The following is a 17,548-nucleotide window of genomic DNA, read 5'->3' as shown; positions in this document are numbered from 1 at the left end:
TCACAACTCGGTTGATTCCGTACCTCAAGGGAGAGTAGCGGAGTCACCCGAGGATTGCCGATTGCGAATTTTGCACGTTGCAGGTGCGTTCGACTCTAATCGTTGTAAAAGTTTCCTACCGACGGTTTGTGGTTCTCTCTGGGCACTCTGGCTTCTTCTTCCAACTAAAACTAACTGCTACAAAATAGCACAAAATTGCTAACAATGGTGTTTAACACCAATCAATCAATCAATCAATCAATCAATCAACCAACAAAACACTACATTGTACATAGCGAATTTTGCAGTTGCAGGTGCGTTAGACTCTAATCGTTGTAAAAGTTTCCTACCGAAGGTTTGTGGTTCTCTCTGGTTCTCTCTGGGCACTCTGATTTCTTTTTCCAACTAAAACTAACCGCTACAAAATAGCACAAAATTGCAAACAATGGTGTTTAACACCAATCAATCAATCAATCAATCAACCAACAAAACACTACATTGTACATAGAAAACTCAAGATTGAGCAAACACAAAGCACATCAAAATCTAGGATAAAATTTGAAAAAAATTTTGAAAAAAGTCAGGATAAACTAAGAAAAAAAAAAGACAGGACCGGAAAGAGTAAAAAATAAAAAGGCAGGACAGAGATTACAACTAAAAGAAAAATGCAGGACATAATTTTTATCCTAGCTCCCCATAAAAATCAAATGGTACCTCCCTTATATGAGGATCTGGATGTATGTCTTTCAATACTGTGCTCGTTAGGTTTTAAGGCCATTTTTCTCTAATCTTAAATTATGAATTTTTACAGATTTCCATTCTTTATGTCTTATTATCACATTATTCATTATTCTTAATTAATCATTTGGCGTATTCTTATCGGTATACAGCATTGCTGAATTAGGGAGCTACCATTTGATTTTTATGGGGGGCTAGGATGAAAAATTTTGTCCTGCATTTTTTTTTAGTTGTAATCTCTGTCCTGCCTTTTTATTTTTCACTCTACTCGGTCCTGCCTTTTTTAGTTTATCCTGACTTTTTTTTTACCTTGTCATCCTGACTTTTTTTTTTTTTGGCAATTGTCTCATCCTGCCTTTTTTTTTTACTCAAAATTCCTGTCCTGCCTATTTTTTTCAAATTTCATCCTAGCCCCCCCCCCCCCCCCCCCCGCCCCATACAAATCAAATGGTAGCTCCCTTAGTTTCTCTTATGTTAACCCCACTCAAACCCTCTAAAATTCATGCATTTTTTAAGGAAAAAAATACATGCATCTATACTGACGTCGAATAAAGTAAAAAAAATCGTCTACCACCTTCAAAGAATCGATGTTCTCTTTAATTCAATAGCTCAATTTTCTATCTTGTTGTAACTTCTCTTTAAGTTAATGGCCACTTCTGTATTATTTACGGAATTCAAGCTTACAATGTTTACCACTTTCATGCGATGACGTAGAATTGAACTGACGTAGTCGCTATTTACATATTAACCTTAAGCTGCTCCCAACATCAATCAATTTATTGTGTATAAAATTCCTAACCACATCCATCAAATAGCTATAGGGAAAATTGATCAATTTATACATCTGAGATTTATAGAAATTGTATTCCGTTCGAGATTTCAATAGATTTAGTGAAGGCTTGACAATTGATCAATAAATATATATACATATATATTGTGATGGTTGTTTTCCCCTCAAATATCAGATATTGTACCATATTCCTTGTGAGACCATTTATGGGAAATAAACACCTTCTGCTGTAGGTTCTATATGACTTAAAGGGAGTAGATATATATTTTGTTCCTGACATGCATGAGACAGGAATGTGAAATGTTGCGGGGTTACAATAGTTTTTTAGATCTCAACGTACCCTCTTCCCTTTTAATTTCGATGTTCAAACAGGGTTCAAACAAGCGGAGTTTGCTTATTATTTTTAACCATTTATTTTTAATAAGGAATATAATGGAAAAGGAATTTAATTGGAATGTCGGAATGATGGTGGGAGCGTAAACATAGGCAGATCCAGGGGGCCTGGGGGTCCGCCCCCTCCCTTTTGTGGGAAAATTTTGGTTGATTATATATAGGGAATCACTGAACCATGACTGCCGCCCCCCTTTTAGGTCAGTCAGTGCGCTCCCCCTTTATGAAAAGTTCTGGATCCGCCACTGGTAAAAGCTAGCATTACTGCATATTCCCCGAGGTCATATATTCAATTTGCATTTTCCCGCGACTTTTACAAATTTATCTTATGTCTATGCCTAAGAACTCAGATATATATATATATATATATATATAAAATCTTGTATTGAGTTTAATAAGAATGAAAGTGGAAGGAATAAAAGAAAATATGCCTATCTCATAAAACCTTTGATACAAAAAGGCGAAATTGATATCTTTCTTTAAAAATAGTTGTCAAAGGTACCAGGATTATAATTGTGTACGCCAGACGCGCGTTTCGTCTACATAAGACTCATCAGTGACGCTCATATCCAAATATTTATAAAGCCAAACAAGTACAAAGTTGAAGAGCATTGAGGATCCAAAATTCCAAAAAGTACCCGGTCGTGATTAAGAACTAAGTTATTGTATATATAGAAATGAAATTTAGGTGAAGTAGGATTAATTGACAAATTAAACAACCACTGTCCATTTACCTAAGTACATGAGTGTGAACGATTACAAACGACGGGGCCGCCTTTAACAATGAGAAAAACCCACAACGTCTATAGTCAACTATAAAAGGGGCCAGTACAACAAAATGGAAAGTACCGTGACTTGAAAAGAATTGAAAAACAATATATAAGTCTTCTTGCTGATTTTTGTATGGGTTTGCTGTTTAGTTGGTGTATACTTTTTAAAATTACTAGATATGTATCACAAGCTGAACATGTCAAGTCATAGAAATGACACTAAAATTTTACAAAAAATATATATATATATAAAAGATACGGGTAAAGCTTTTTTTGTGTTTAATTTTTGTATTTTTGTGTTGTTGTTTTTTTCGCCAAGTTTCACAAACTGTTGATATACCGGTTTACGGGCAATTATTCACATAACCGAAATCACCCTCCCCCTTTTTTCACGTTCATATCACTGAAAACTTATACATCCGTCACTGCTGGTATATCAATATTTCAGACCGGATAAAGCAGAACTAAACTGAAATAGCATAAACGAGTTAATTATATTTCTATGCGTAATGGGATAGCCATTTGAAAAGACTATGATTTATAGAAAAAGAAATGTTTATAAAAAGCCATTCGAACTAAAAGTTTGCTATATTAATAGCAGTGTCTTCTATATGAAATGGCTTCATGGCCATAAAAATAGACGCTAAATCAATATTAGCAGTAATAATAGCTTTAATATGGATAAGATAGACATGCCGCGGACGCTTACTTTTCAAATTAATATCGCCCACGACTTTTCCAATCCCTTACTCGTAAATTGGATAACAATATAAATACGCTGTTGTTTTCGTCGTTGGGTTTAATTAAGCTGATTACGTTTTTATCCCTTTTTGTTTGTTTGTTTATTCGATTGAAATTGTTATTGGTTTCTTTTTTTCTATTTAAAAAATCAGTCTGTATAGATCTTTAATACATAATATAAAAAAGAAGATGTGGTATGATTGCCAATGAGACAACTATCCACAAAAGACCAAAATGATACAGACATTAACAACTACAGGTCACCGTACAGCCTTCAACAATGAGCAAAGTCCATACCGCATAGTCAGCTATAAAAGGCCCCGATAAGACAATGTAAAACAATTCAAACGAGGAAACTATAACGGCCTTTATATTTATGTAAAAAAAATAACGAAAAACAAATATGTAACACATAAGCAAACGACAACCACTGAATTACAGGCTCCTTGACTTGGGACAGACACATACATAAATAATAGGGCGGGGTTAGACATGTTAGCGATGATGTCTGCCTCTTCTTGTCTTGGCTCACAGCGAACAGCAAACTATAAAGGGGCCAAATATGACTAGTGTAGAACCATTCAAACAGGAAAACCAACGATCTAAAGACTTTGCAAAAAATGCAAAGTACTAGATGATGAGAAACATTTCTTAATAAATTGTTCTCATAATTCAAATATTAGATTAACATATTTTAATTGCATTAACAGAGAAAGTAATGCATTTGCTAATCTCACTGACAATGACAAAGTTATATATATACTTAACCCATCAACACCAACACAAGTGAATAAACTAGGATCCTTTATAAAAAAGTAAATGGAACTGAGGACAGGGGACCCTGTAATATTTACCTGAATTTGTGTATATATATTGAGTTACTTAGTTATTGTCTTTATTTGTTTTTGTTGTTGTTATATGTCACAAACTGTAAAGTTTATATAGTAATAAAACTATGGTTTTTTTTGGAAAAAAAAGTTTGTTTCCAGTTTTTGGAGAAAAAAATAATTTGTTTTTGATTCTGAGAAAAAAAAATTGTTTGTTTCACCCTCAGCTGCCACTATATGTAATGCTAAAAAAATTGAAAGAGAAAAATTGTTTTCGACTTGTCGCGAAAAAAATATAGATTGTTTTTCGCCACAGGCGAAAAAAAAAAAAAAATTTTGTCTAGAAAAAAAAACCATAGCCCCCCCCCCCCCCCCCCCCCAGAAAATCAAATGGTTGCTGCCTAACAACAACCATGCACTGAACATCGGGTTCCTGTAACACAGGAAAGGTTTTGGAATTCATTTCAGCTGTACTTCTCTTCTTCAACATATGGAATACTAAATTGTACATAGGCATGTAGGCTTTGTATCTAGGGACAAAGATACAGCAAGTAGACATTGTTAGTGTTCAGACTTATAAATACACAGCGTTAAAAAATACCATTGAAAGTTTATAATCTAAAAAGAGATCATCACGCGGTTCCTAAATATAGCTCTGATATAAATTAATATGGTAACCAACTTCGTTTTTGGTGTAAGAAACATTTTATTACCTAGTTGGTAATGAAAAGCGTTATAAAATAGTCGCTTTCCGGCTTAGGACGAAGATTACGCTTCATCCGACGTTTTCGGATGTGACTGCGAGCAGACTGTCCTACAAAGGATATTTTTTTCTTTTTAAGTATTTTTGCCTATCATCTTAAAATCTTTATATAAACATGTACGGTTAAAAGAAAATACCATCTCCAATGTTTTGTATACGACCACAAAGCAATAGTATTATGTCACTATAGTTTTTTCTTATGTTATACTGCTACACTACTGTCCCAGGTTAGAGGAGGGTTGGTGCCTTCAATTTAATTTAACCCAGCCACACTCTTTATGTGTATGTCCCTATTCCGTGTGCTTGGAATTGAGCGTTCGTTTTTTGGTTTTTTTTTGCTATTTCTCATATTTGTTATTCGTTTAGGGTTTATATAGGGTGTTCTTATGTTGTGTCGTTACACTACTATCCCAGGTTAGGGGGAGGGTTTGGCGTCCCAAGTCGGGCTGGAGCCTGTAACTTAATTGTTGTCGTTTGTTACAAATTTGATCATATTTGTTATTCGTTCAGTATTTAGTACATAAATAAGGCCGTGAGTTTTCTCTTTTGAATTCTTTTTACATTTATCATTTCGGAACCTATTATAGGTTACTATGAGGCATGGGCTTTGTTCATTGTTGAAGGCCGTACGGAGACCTATATAGTTGTTATTGTTGTGTCATTTGGTTTCTTTGGGGAGTTATCTCCGTGATGGCAATAATACCATATCTTCTTTTTTAAATCCACTATGAAATCTATAATAGAAATGACGATCAGACTGAAAATGGGGGGGGGGGGATACCTTTTTATGTTTACCTGTTTACCTGTTTTGGCCCTTTTCAAGGTGTTGCTAACTGTTATCTGAGACAAATTAAAGCTGTTAACTGTTTTCAACCCAATTTGTTAACTGTTATCAGCATTTTTGCATTTTTGTTAACTGTTTTTGCCAAAATCAAGGTGTTGTTAACATGTTAATGAACCCCTCTTAAATCATCAATTGACTCCTTTACTTTTCTTTCACTGCTTTTGTATGGCAATATTAATTTCATAAACCTGACTTTTTTTTTACTTATAAATGATAAGACTTCTATATGTATTTAAAATTAACTCATTTTACATACTATTTTTTTTAACTTTTTTCTTTTGCATTACTTATATTTCGAATATGAAAAGTACTTATCATTGTACATGATTCTTCTATTGAAAATTACAATTTCTTATCGGATATGGTTAGTGTCGTTTAAGTCGAAAAGTACGCTTGAATTATTCCCCTTAGACCAAATTATTATAACCGGAGAAAACTTGTTGCGATGTAATAATTTATCATTAGTATATTTTAGGTTAAACAGAATGAATATTACATTACGTTCCAAAATAAGACAAATTTTAAAAAGTTCTAGTATCGTTATCGTGTGTAAATTTAGTTCGTGAAAAACCTAATACTAGTATAAAAATCAATTTAAAATACTACACAGTGAAGTAATTAACTTGGGATTAATTAAATCCTATATTTAACTCAAAGCCACTTTGAAGTCCTGGGAAAATCACTATGGTAGTGTCTAATGATCTTAGAATATGACTACGATAATTGAATAGTTTCTCCAATAGGATTCTAGCCTGTTACTACAAAAATTATTTCCATTGATAGATTTTTCCAAATAAGGAAATTCAACATCAGCATCAGTTGTATGACGTAAAAGAGATTATTGATCGATTGAAAATTGAATATTTTGCGTAGGAGAAAATTCACTGATCAGTATTCATTGATACAATTTTCTATGAATGACAGAAGATCAACCTGTTTCTATCTGGAAGCACGCATTTTCAACAGCTGTTGTTTAAAATTTCTGAAGGTAAATTACTTCTGATTTTTTAGTTAGAGTATGCATTTTATACACCGTCATATATTGAATTGTACGCTAAAATAGTAATAACTATACACATTTGTTCATTGTTTTTTTTTTCATAGCAGTATACATCAATTAGTGGTATGTTTTAAGAAATTGTCCTTTACCATATTTCGCGCTTAACTTAAACTTTTACGTCAGGAAAACTCATAACAAAACGCAAAGTTAATTATAGTTTCTAAAGAATACTTAAGTTTCATGATTTAATTTTATTCTTATTTATCAAATAATATTGTTTTGATCACTGTTCATTTCTTCACTTTTCCGTCGGAAGTCTTGCATTTCCTTAGTTAAGTTAAAAAAAAAAGGTTTACAATATGGATTATATACGAAAGTAATCAAATATTGGATAAAATTGCAACTTATCTGTTGTATGGGAGAACATTTAAAGTATCATATTAAGTATAAATCTATAAATATAAAACAGAACTTGAGAAATAGTCTTCCGTTTTATTTATCATTTTGTTATCTTTTAGGTATACAACATATTGAGGATTTCCTGGTCAAAATTCTGCGGTATGTGAATTTAACTATTTTTGTAATCTTATATTGAATATATATCTTATGTGAAGTTAGAAAGGTTTTGATATTGCATGTCAAAACACCCAGTAATATTTTCCGGAACTTTCCGTCTACGGAAATCTCCGTTCCCGGGGTTTTCAATTGTCAATACACATATTTATTGACCAATCAGTGTAATGCTCTATAAATACACAACCGATAAACTTATAGGATTTTCCGTAGACATGCGATAAATAAAAAAGTTCTCGAGTGACAGATTAATTCAGAATAGAATTTGAAGCGGTTTAAGTCAGTAATTTACGTAAACACTACAAAAGGTTTGAAATATAATTTTCAAAATAATCAAAATCTGATTTGAACTCTAATTTTAATAAGCAATCTGTTAACTTTTTCCACTGGCGTATGGATATCATAAAATCGTCTGACAATCGTGTGTATTCTGCTAAACTTGCAGTTTGACTTACACAATCAGTGGGAAAGAAGGGAATCTCGGTAAGAACATACATTTCACATTTTACCACGAATCCAAGTTACTTTAAACGTTTTTTGTTTTCAGTTGGAAATTATAAAGTGACACTTGAAAATGGGTTGTGAAAACCGTTTTCAGGTTTTGTGTTATGAACAAGTTTTGCGGTTGCACGAAGTTATGGAGGATGTGATTCCAATCCACGGACGGGGGAATTTTCCAACTTTGGATATTAAGTTGAAGGATTTGGTTAAAGCAGTAAGAGAGAAACTGCTAAAAGAAGGTGTAACGATAAAAGACATTAGATTAAACGGAGGTGCAGCAAGTTACATTTTTGGTACCGAAACCGTGAAGTCCTACAATGACTTGGATTTGATTTTCGGTGTGGATCTAACAAATCATAACGAGCTTCAGAAGATAAAAAATTGCGTTCTTGGTTGTCTCTTGGATTATTTGCCAGATGGAGTTAACAAAGAAAAAATGAGCAGTTGCAGTTTGAAAGAAGCATATGTTCAGAAAATGGTAAAAGTTTGTAATGAACGCGGTGATAGATGGAGCTTAATTTCTCTTTCCAACAACAAGGGTAAAAATGTGGAGTTAAAATTTGTTGATGCTATGAAAAGGCAGTTTGAATTCAGTGTAGACTCATTTCAGATCATTTTGGATAGTTTATTAACTTTCTATGAGATTTCGTCCGCGCCCATGAGCGAACACTTCTATCCCACTCTTGTTGCAGAAAGTGTATATGGTGACTTTTCAGAAGCTTGGGTTCATTTGAATAAGAAACAAATAGCAACCCGCAATCCTGAAGAAATTAGAGGAGGTGGTCTTTTGAAGTATTGCAATTTATTGGTGCGGAGCTACACGCCAGCCGAAAATGTAAACTGTCAAGCTATGGAAAAGTACATGTGTTCTCGGTTTTTCATCGATTTCAGTGATTTAAATCAGCAGAGACAGAAACTTGAGTCGTATCTAAATAATCATTTTAGTGGTGAAGAAAATTTGAAACATGAATATCTACTGACGCTTTATCGAGTCGTGGATGAAAGTACCATATGTTTGATGGGACATGAACGCAGACAGACTCTTAATCTTATCCACCAACTTGCCTGTGAAGTTCTTATGGAACAGGAGAGAAAAGCACATGCAAAATATCTTGAAATGCAACATTTCGACCAACTGAGCAATTTGACAATTGACCAAGTGTACTTTCATAGTCCTCTAAATTCTGATGGATGCCAGTATTACAGTTACTTTCCAAATGTGTATCAAGTGAATGGATCTTCAAACTGTCCTCTTTGCCCATCTTCGTTTCTACAGTGCTCATAGTAAATTTGGAATGTTTCGTGACGAATGAAGATTGTTTGTAGACATTTAATTCAAAGGGATGTATTTAACTACAAAAATATTTGCAAAGGATTTATACACCTTTAGAATTTCAATGTGGATTAATTGATTAGTTTGGTCTGAAAGATTTATCAAGTAAAAAAAAATATGTAAAATTGTATGAAGAGACGAAAGGTGAATGAAAACAAACAAATAACTGCAAAAAATATTAATTGGATGTCATAATTTTTTTGTGGGTGAATACAAGTTTGTGTCAGAGAACATGATAAAGATTTTTTTGTGTATTTGATGTGAAAATGAGATTTATTGGTGAATGATTTGACAGATTTGGTGTAGCAAACATTAAATGTTACATCTATGTACATGTAGTCTTTCATTTATTTGTCCTATTGTGACATCTTGTTTATGTCTTTGTATTATTATGTTAAGAACATCTATATATGTGTGTGTAATTTTTCGCTCAAATTTTGACTGAAATTGGTCAACTACAGCAAAAGGATTTTATTGACTTGTTTATCATGTTTATTAAGTAATTACATCATGTATATTTTTATTATTTACAGTTGTAACTGATGTGGTACATATATATGTACAATGTTTACATTAAATTGCTTTTTTTAACTCTCAATGATGCATATGCTTCAGGTGTCCTCTCCATGTTTTACATGATTAGATTGAATAAATTTCAGCTAAAAACATACCAAAAATTAAATGCTAAAAGTACATGTTTATACGGCATGTACAGTTAAAAAAAATAATAAAAAGTGTGAATGTTCAACATGTTTTATTTGGTATGTCTCATTTTTCATTAAAATAAAATTGTAAAAATGGAAAAAATTAACAAGAAAAAAGAGAGAGACCATATACATGGTCATAGTGTATATTTTGTAAATTAAGAGAACAGTGACAGATTTCAGATGATGTTAGTAATAAAAAGGGGGATCTAAGATGTAATAGGTACTTCGTATAAGGTACAAAAATGTATTTCAGAATCTTTTTATGTGTGTTGGAGCATCCATCTTGTACATGTACAGTGTATGTTATAAATATGGTTCTGTACATTTGTACATGTAGTCCCCCCAAGAAGTTTTTTCTTTGGTAAAAGATCTTGAATTTGTAAATAATATAAATATATATATATATACCTTTAAGAATTTTCTGGTGCTGTCTTTAGCAATAAAATATGTTGCCTTCTTTAAACAAAATGGAATAGTTCTAGAACAAGAGCAAATTGTGATAGACACAAAATGATACCATTAAGAAGTATAAGCTTTGACAGTCTTTTAAAAATTGGAAAAATTGATTTTTATCCTTGTAGAAATGTACATTATGATCACAAGTGATAATTAACCTATTATTGAACATTTAGGAATAGTTGGAATAAAGTTAAATAAAAGTGATATTAATGACATATGTGCGAAAGTCTATGATGCTGCTACTTAACATAAATAGAAAAATAAAAAATGGTGTAGTTTCTCTTTCCAATAAGTATGACGTAAATTTGAGAATTAATTTGTTGAAATCAGTAATTAAATTTTGCTTCAAGAACATACAGTGCATGTCGATTGTAATACCTAGATTTAAAAACAACCTTGATTGCATTAAATTGTTGAGAAATCGTTTAGATGGATTCAATGTTATTTAACTAAATAAATTTTAAGTTACATGAATTAAATCTTTTACCTCAAAAGAATAACACCTTTAAAGTCATACAGTGTAAGATTGAAGTAAGAGATTAGACCAAAGTGTTACCAGGTGTAAAGATAGATAAACAAATAGTTGATCATTATGTATTTTCATTGAATTTATGCAAACTGTGATATGTTATTAGTACATGTATCTTGTTGCAATATATTACAAGCAGTGTTTTTTGCTGTATTAAATGTATTATACTTGTTGATATCGTATAGATCATGATTGTTTTTTGTTGTTGAATTTTTGTCTGTTGCATAGACATGATAGACTTCTACATTGTACTAATCGATGAAATGCATCATCAATTCTATTATCATACATGTACTTAATTTGTTTAAATAAAGTCTTCATTACCCTGTATGGCAGAATCTCCTAATTTATCGGACTTTGACCCCAACAAAAGGTTATAGATCTAGCCTCTTGTTGCAACTTGCCATGTTTAATGATGTAGGTATTGGAATTTTGAAAGACTATATATAAGATTTGGGATTTTTAGAAAATGCTACCCAGGGGTTTCATTATCTTTCATGTTGACTGGTACTTTTCAATTTATTCCATGAATATCTTATATAAAAATTCTTACATTTAGGCGGTACTTGTCAATAGCATAGGAGGGTAAAAGTACCGGGTACCGCCTCCTAATGAATGGCCTGGCTACTGTAAATGTTAAAGGTCAAATTAAATAAATAAGTAAAAAATAACAGATAAGTCATGATCAGTTGGTTTGAATGTCTTGACAAATAATTTGGAGGGTGGGGTGGGGTGGGGGGTTTAGAGCTCATGATATACCATACCACTTACAAGCGTAAAAATAAAAAATAAAATACATGCATGTACTGATGTTTCTAAGCTACTGAACAAAATTTTATTTAAAGTTATCAAAATTATTGATTTGACATTGAACTTTTTAGTAAACTATAAGAAATTTATGTTATTTGTTGTTAATAATTGGAGCTGCATAAACTAGGCTTCAAACTTTCACATTCATCAGGAAATAAAAAACATTGTTGATCCAAACCTCATTATTACAGTTTTTTGATATGAATTACAATATTTGGTAAAAAAGCATGACAAAGGTATGGTCTATGAGAGTTCAAAGAATATATAAAGAGTGCTGATAGAATTGATGGTGTATTTGTAGCATCTTTTATGAGTCTTCCAGGACGTTTGTGTCATTTATAATGATGGATTATAGTAAATTAAACACCTTGTCAGTAAATGCCTTGGGAACAACATGTAAATGTTACCTGTACTATTTTTTATCTTCAAAAGTTTTTCTGGTCAGATATCTGTGTAAATTTTGTTTTGTGTCAACCATTGTCCCTTATTGAAAATATAATAAATGTACTGAACAAGTACATGTTCTAAATCTTAATCAACATGTATCTACAAGATTTCAAATTGAATTTTGTATGTAGGGTTTAAAGATTTCAATCTTCAAAAGTTTTCTGGTCAGATATACATGCATCTTTGTAAATTTGTTTTGAGTCAACAATCGTTCCTTATTGAAAATATGAATGTACTGAATAAGTACATGTATCTACAAGTACATGAAGTACAAGCTTATAAATTGAATTTTGCATATAGCTTTTTAAATTTTTATTTTCAAAAGTTTTTCTGGTCAGATTCTGTGATACATGTATCTTTGTAAACATAAAATTGAGACAATAATTGTACATTATTGAATAAAGATGTAAATGTACTGAACTTGTGCATGTTAAAAATCGACATGATTAAAAGAGAAAGTCGGATCAAAATGTTCGAGTTAAAAATTATGATGTCAATGATGATCAATAAAATATATCTTATTTATTCTTACATGATATACATAAAAATATTTTCCTACATTCAGTTGACTAAATGTTTTTAGTAGGTTTAAAATTTTGGTATATAATAAAGCATGATAGCTTCCCATGTTTTGTAATCTCTCATAACATTTTACAAATTAAGTTCATGGCCCATTTAAATTTACCTGAAGAAAGGTTTTAATCAGTATTAAAATAACAGTGACATTGGTAAGCTAATGTGGCTCACATCCAATTTAAAGTTTTTAATAGACAACCTTGGAATTTAATGTAAATTGTCCTACAAGTAATACATTCAGATTTACGAGGCATAAATTAATATTTTTACAGGTGGAATTTCGATGCAAGCATTGTAGTTTGAAATCATAAATATCTGATGTAGATTATTATTACATGTTATGATGTAGGTCCAATATGCTTGTACCATAAACATTTTATCAAGACCTGGGGACAATGTGTTTATGCATGTATACTGCACCTGGTAACAGCTGGCCAATGGTCCTTGCTAGTTTATTTTATTGAACTATTGCAGATTTTGTGGCATGCTTATGTCCTGTTTTTCTGACCACAGCCTTTGAAAAAATTATTTCAGATCTGTTATTTTTTCCCCACACATTTCCTTTTGCATTTTGTTTGATAAAGGGCCTTAAAAACTTTCCTACCTGTCAAGTACAAAGTTTTATTGTTAGAATATTATCTCTATACAGAACATGCCCCCTAAATATAGAAAAAAAAGGTAAAGCCTTGATGAAATCGGTCTCCTGCAATTGCTGTGTTAATGAGGCCAGGGCAACAGATCTTTTTCTGCTAATATTTAGTTCAGCAATTTTTCATTGTTTATTTGCTTGGGTGGAACATGAATCATTCTTTCTGAATTTGATAGCAACATGTACAATATGTATGTGTATCCACACTTTTATGTAACAAGGCATACATGGAGATAATTATGAATTCTGTCAATTACATGTACACACTTGTAACTATTCATCAGAGATATATGTAGATAATTGATTCCACATGATGTTATTATTTCATCAACACAGTGCAGTGAAATAGCTACACCAGAAAAAAAATTATTTCACATTTTGCTTTGACTAGCGCTCCTTCCTCATACTGGGACTTTAAATATGATTGCACTTTAAATCAAAGTGGGTTGGGGGAGCCATTCAGGATATAATTCTTTAAGAGAAACTTGGTATAACCTTTTCCTATGTTCAGGGTAGCAATTGTTTAATTGATTATAAAAGTAAATGAATAATAGTTAATCAATTTAAATTTTGCTTCATACTCTAGGCTGGATCTACATTGCCTTTTGCAAATGTTATTCATATCATACAAATTTGCTATACCTCAAAATTTCATCACCAACTATATGGGTTATAAATACTCTCAGACGTTTTGAATTTATTCATAAATTCTATTCATGAATAAATCGTCTGTGACCATGATATTTTTCTGCTCTTTGGGCCTATGATTATTTAAGGATTATACATTAACGACTTATTGATGAAGTTGTGACAGCTGGTTGCATGTAATTCAGATTCATTGTTTTCACTCCTTAGAATATATTACTAGTCTGAATACATGAAATAGTTTTGTTGTTCTTATAGTTAGGGACACCAAGGTTGCTGACCTTTAAAGGGCTTTTTTAGATGGGAAGACGCACACTGACCAAATAATAGATTAAAGATTTTTTTTTTAATTGGATTTTAGTCTCTTTATTTTTTATTTTATACATTAGACACTGCAACATAGAAATTCTGTAGATGCTTAATTTATTTTTTTTCCTCACAGCTTCTCCTTGACCTTTATATTAAGGATTACAACAATCCATTTTTCTAAAATTTAATTGGAAAATATAATTGAACATTTAATAAGAGCAGATTCCAAGGTTGTCTGTTATAAGATTTTAATTGTCAAGTACATAATAAGTTCATACAGTTACCCATGCACAAGTAAGCGTAAAAAGGCAGCAGGTTTCACCAAAGGGTTTGAATAGAATTTCGTTATCATGTACATGTATCACTGACTTAAGAAATGCATCACCAATTTCTAGTCTTCAATTATCTTGTACAAGGTGTTGGCTCCAATTTATGGTAAAAGAGAGCCTTTCTCATATATAACTTGCATTACTGGTTCATTTCAACTTTCATTAAAAAAAAAATACATACATAAAATTTTAACTGTAAGTGGCGCAGAAAAAAAAGCTTAAATAGAAATCATTTATCCTCGCTATCTTTAATTTTATTATTTAAAACACACAAGAAAAAGTGTTGACTCGACTTGTTTTAGTAATAGGTGAAGCAAACTAGAAATATTGGAGGTTACACAATAGCCTATAATAAAATTCATAAACAGAAGTTAATTCTTTCATTAGGCATGTTAAGGCATAATTAATGATTTTGCAGAATTTGTCCCATTTGGTGGTAATACAAATGTCATTATTGATGCTGTCTCAGACTTTAGAAGTAAAAATAATTTTGAGCCTGCCATGATAAATCTATATGATTACGTCACATTATTGTCATTTTTCTTGGTATTTTATCAATCATTAAAGAGAAATCCAAGAAAAGTCCATCTCAATCTACATGATCTACATTTTTGTTCAAATTTTTCCGTCATTGAATCCAAATCATTTTCATTATTTAAGCCAGGGAGTTAATGTAGCAAGAGTATTTGGGAGAAGTGTTGGTCAATATTTTGTTGACAAATGAACCAACCTGTGAACATATTGTAATAAAATGATCTGTATTGTATAATAGATTGTAAAACTTCTCCCTTAGTATCACATTGGTCAAAATTAAAAATAGTGTCCAAATTTACTCTGTGTTTAAATATACCATTGAAAGTGCATTTTGCGCAAGTTATACTCCAAGGTTCATTCTACAGCTAAATCTTATGTTACTTGATAAACAACTATCAAATTTCATTCAAAATTCTATTCAAACTTGCTGTTAAGATCTCAAAGTGACAATGAGTATCTTGATAGACTGATTAAAAGTCTGATTACTGCACTATCAATGGTATTTTTAGATTAAGTGTATAACATTTTGTTCTATTTATAAGAATTATTTTAATGTAACACTGCAGCCATGTTTAGGCAGTTAGAATGGTAATTATTGTAAGATAAGGATGCCAAAGTTTATTGTACAGCTTGTGTATATTTTTGTATTTACAAGATTTTTTTTCTCTATTTTTGTGATAAATGCACAAATGTTGTTATATAACTATTCTACCATGAATGTTGAGAGGCAAGCAGTGTCCCTATATAAAATATATATATTATTGTTAAGACTACAAGTTATATCAAAATTTTAATTTCATTGCTGGATGATTATCTGTATTAACACAGAATTCCAGAAATAAAATATTTTTGAAAACTATTTTTTTTTTCTCGAGTTTCCAATATTGCGTTCATTTTCCAGTTTTCATGTTCAGTATATCATAAGAATTAAGATGGTTGTACCTTCCAACTACCCTGTTTCCAGTTTACACTGCACATAAAAAATATAGATTCGACGATGATGCACTCGAGATAGTTAAATTTTCAGATTTAAGACAGACAGGTTTGTTGTAATATGAAAAAGAAGATGTGGTATGATTACCAATGAGACAACTCTCTACAAGAGAATAAATGACACAGAAATTGATAACTATAGGTCATTGTATGGCTTTCAACACTGAGCAAAGCCCATACCACATAGTCAGCTTTAAAAGGCACCGAAATGATATATATCACTCCTACAAATCTTTATTTTTTGCGTAAAGTATTAACAAATATTTATGAGGTGAAACGATGTATGATGTAATAATAGATTTATTCAGTACATATTCACTAGAGAGCATCTTATAAATATAGATGTTGTATGATTACCAATGAGACAACTATCCACCAGAGTTGAAATAACATGGATATGTCCGATATGAGCAATTGTAGGTTATTTTATGGCCTTCAACAATGAGAAAAGATTATAATATTTGATACAAGTTACAATGAAAAAACAAAAAAAATATGAATTACATGTACATGATGTAGCATTAAACTACAAAAAAACTTGTTTTATTTTTTACAGAGTACAATGGGCAAACAATAATATCAAAGTGTGGATGTATATAGTACTACACAATCTTTTATTTTGGTCAATACTACAATTCAATGGTCTAAAAATCTATCTGACATGCCATGATGTCAAGTTGTATGAAGTTTTGGTCAGAAAAGTAAAGTGTCCATGAGGAATTAACAAATACCTAATAGAAATTTACCAAAAAACATCCAATATTTAAGTACTGTAAATTTAGAAGTTCTTGCATGCTTTTATTGTTGCAATTTTTATAAATTGACAAAAATTGGATATAAATTATATGCGATTTCAGAAAACTGAATTGAAAAGTATATCAGATATCAGAATCCACGAAACTAGCTCAGTTGCAATAAGTTTTGAATTTACAGTACTCGTATAGCTCAATCAAGACAAATTCTCTTTCTGAAGCAATTATCATTATTTACTGCCTGATGGAATGTGTGACACTACATGTACTGGAATTTTTATCCGTCTACTACATCAAATAACAGCTGCGATACTCATCAGAGGAATCCCATACATGTACACCCACACAAAAAAGAACCTCGTCTTGTAGCAGAACAAATATGTTGGGGGGGGGGCACCTTGACAGTCCTGTGAATTGCTTGCAATGAATGATTGAAAAAGGATGACCGAATATGTTTGTAGGTTGTAAACATTTTTTTTTCGCCTATTTTCAACATTTATCATGTTTATTGGAAGAAAATTTAGGTGGCATTAATTGGAGTAAGAATTTTTTTCTTAGTT

At 31.5% G+C, this 17,548-nt stretch overlaps 1 protein-coding gene across 1 annotated transcript; it reads left to right on the top strand.

Annotated features, from left to right (window-relative positions):
- Positions 1 to 6,633: 6,633 nt before the first annotated feature.
- Positions 6,634 to 9,576, top strand: LOC143049843 (terminal nucleotidyltransferase 5C-like). Its single transcript, XM_076223586.1, has 3 exons — positions 6,634 to 6,830; positions 7,361 to 7,400; positions 7,963 to 9,576. Exon 3 carries the CDS (start codon positions 7,990 to 7,992, stop codon positions 9,199 to 9,201), a length of 1,212 nt encoding a protein of 403 aa, XP_076079701.1. The 5' UTR covers positions 6,634 to 6,830; positions 7,361 to 7,400; positions 7,963 to 7,989; the 3' UTR covers positions 9,202 to 9,576.
- Positions 9,577 to 17,548: the final 7,972 nt, after the last annotated feature.

This window comes from Mytilus galloprovincialis, chromosome 10 (assembly GCF_965363235.1).
Source record: "Mytilus galloprovincialis chromosome 10, xbMytGall1.hap1.1, whole genome shotgun sequence".
In the NCBI taxonomy this organism is placed as follows: Eukaryota; Metazoa; Mollusca; class Bivalvia; order Mytilida; family Mytilidae; genus Mytilus; species Mytilus galloprovincialis.
The sequence above is the reverse complement of the archived record's forward strand: the minus strand, read 5'-3'. Positions and strand labels throughout refer to the sequence as shown.

Excerpts from the sequence above, each read along its gene's own strand:
- LOC143049843 (XM_076223586.1), top strand. The coding sequence starts at position 7,990 with ATGGGTTGTGAAAACCGTTTTCAGGTTTTGTGTTATGAACAAGTTTTG.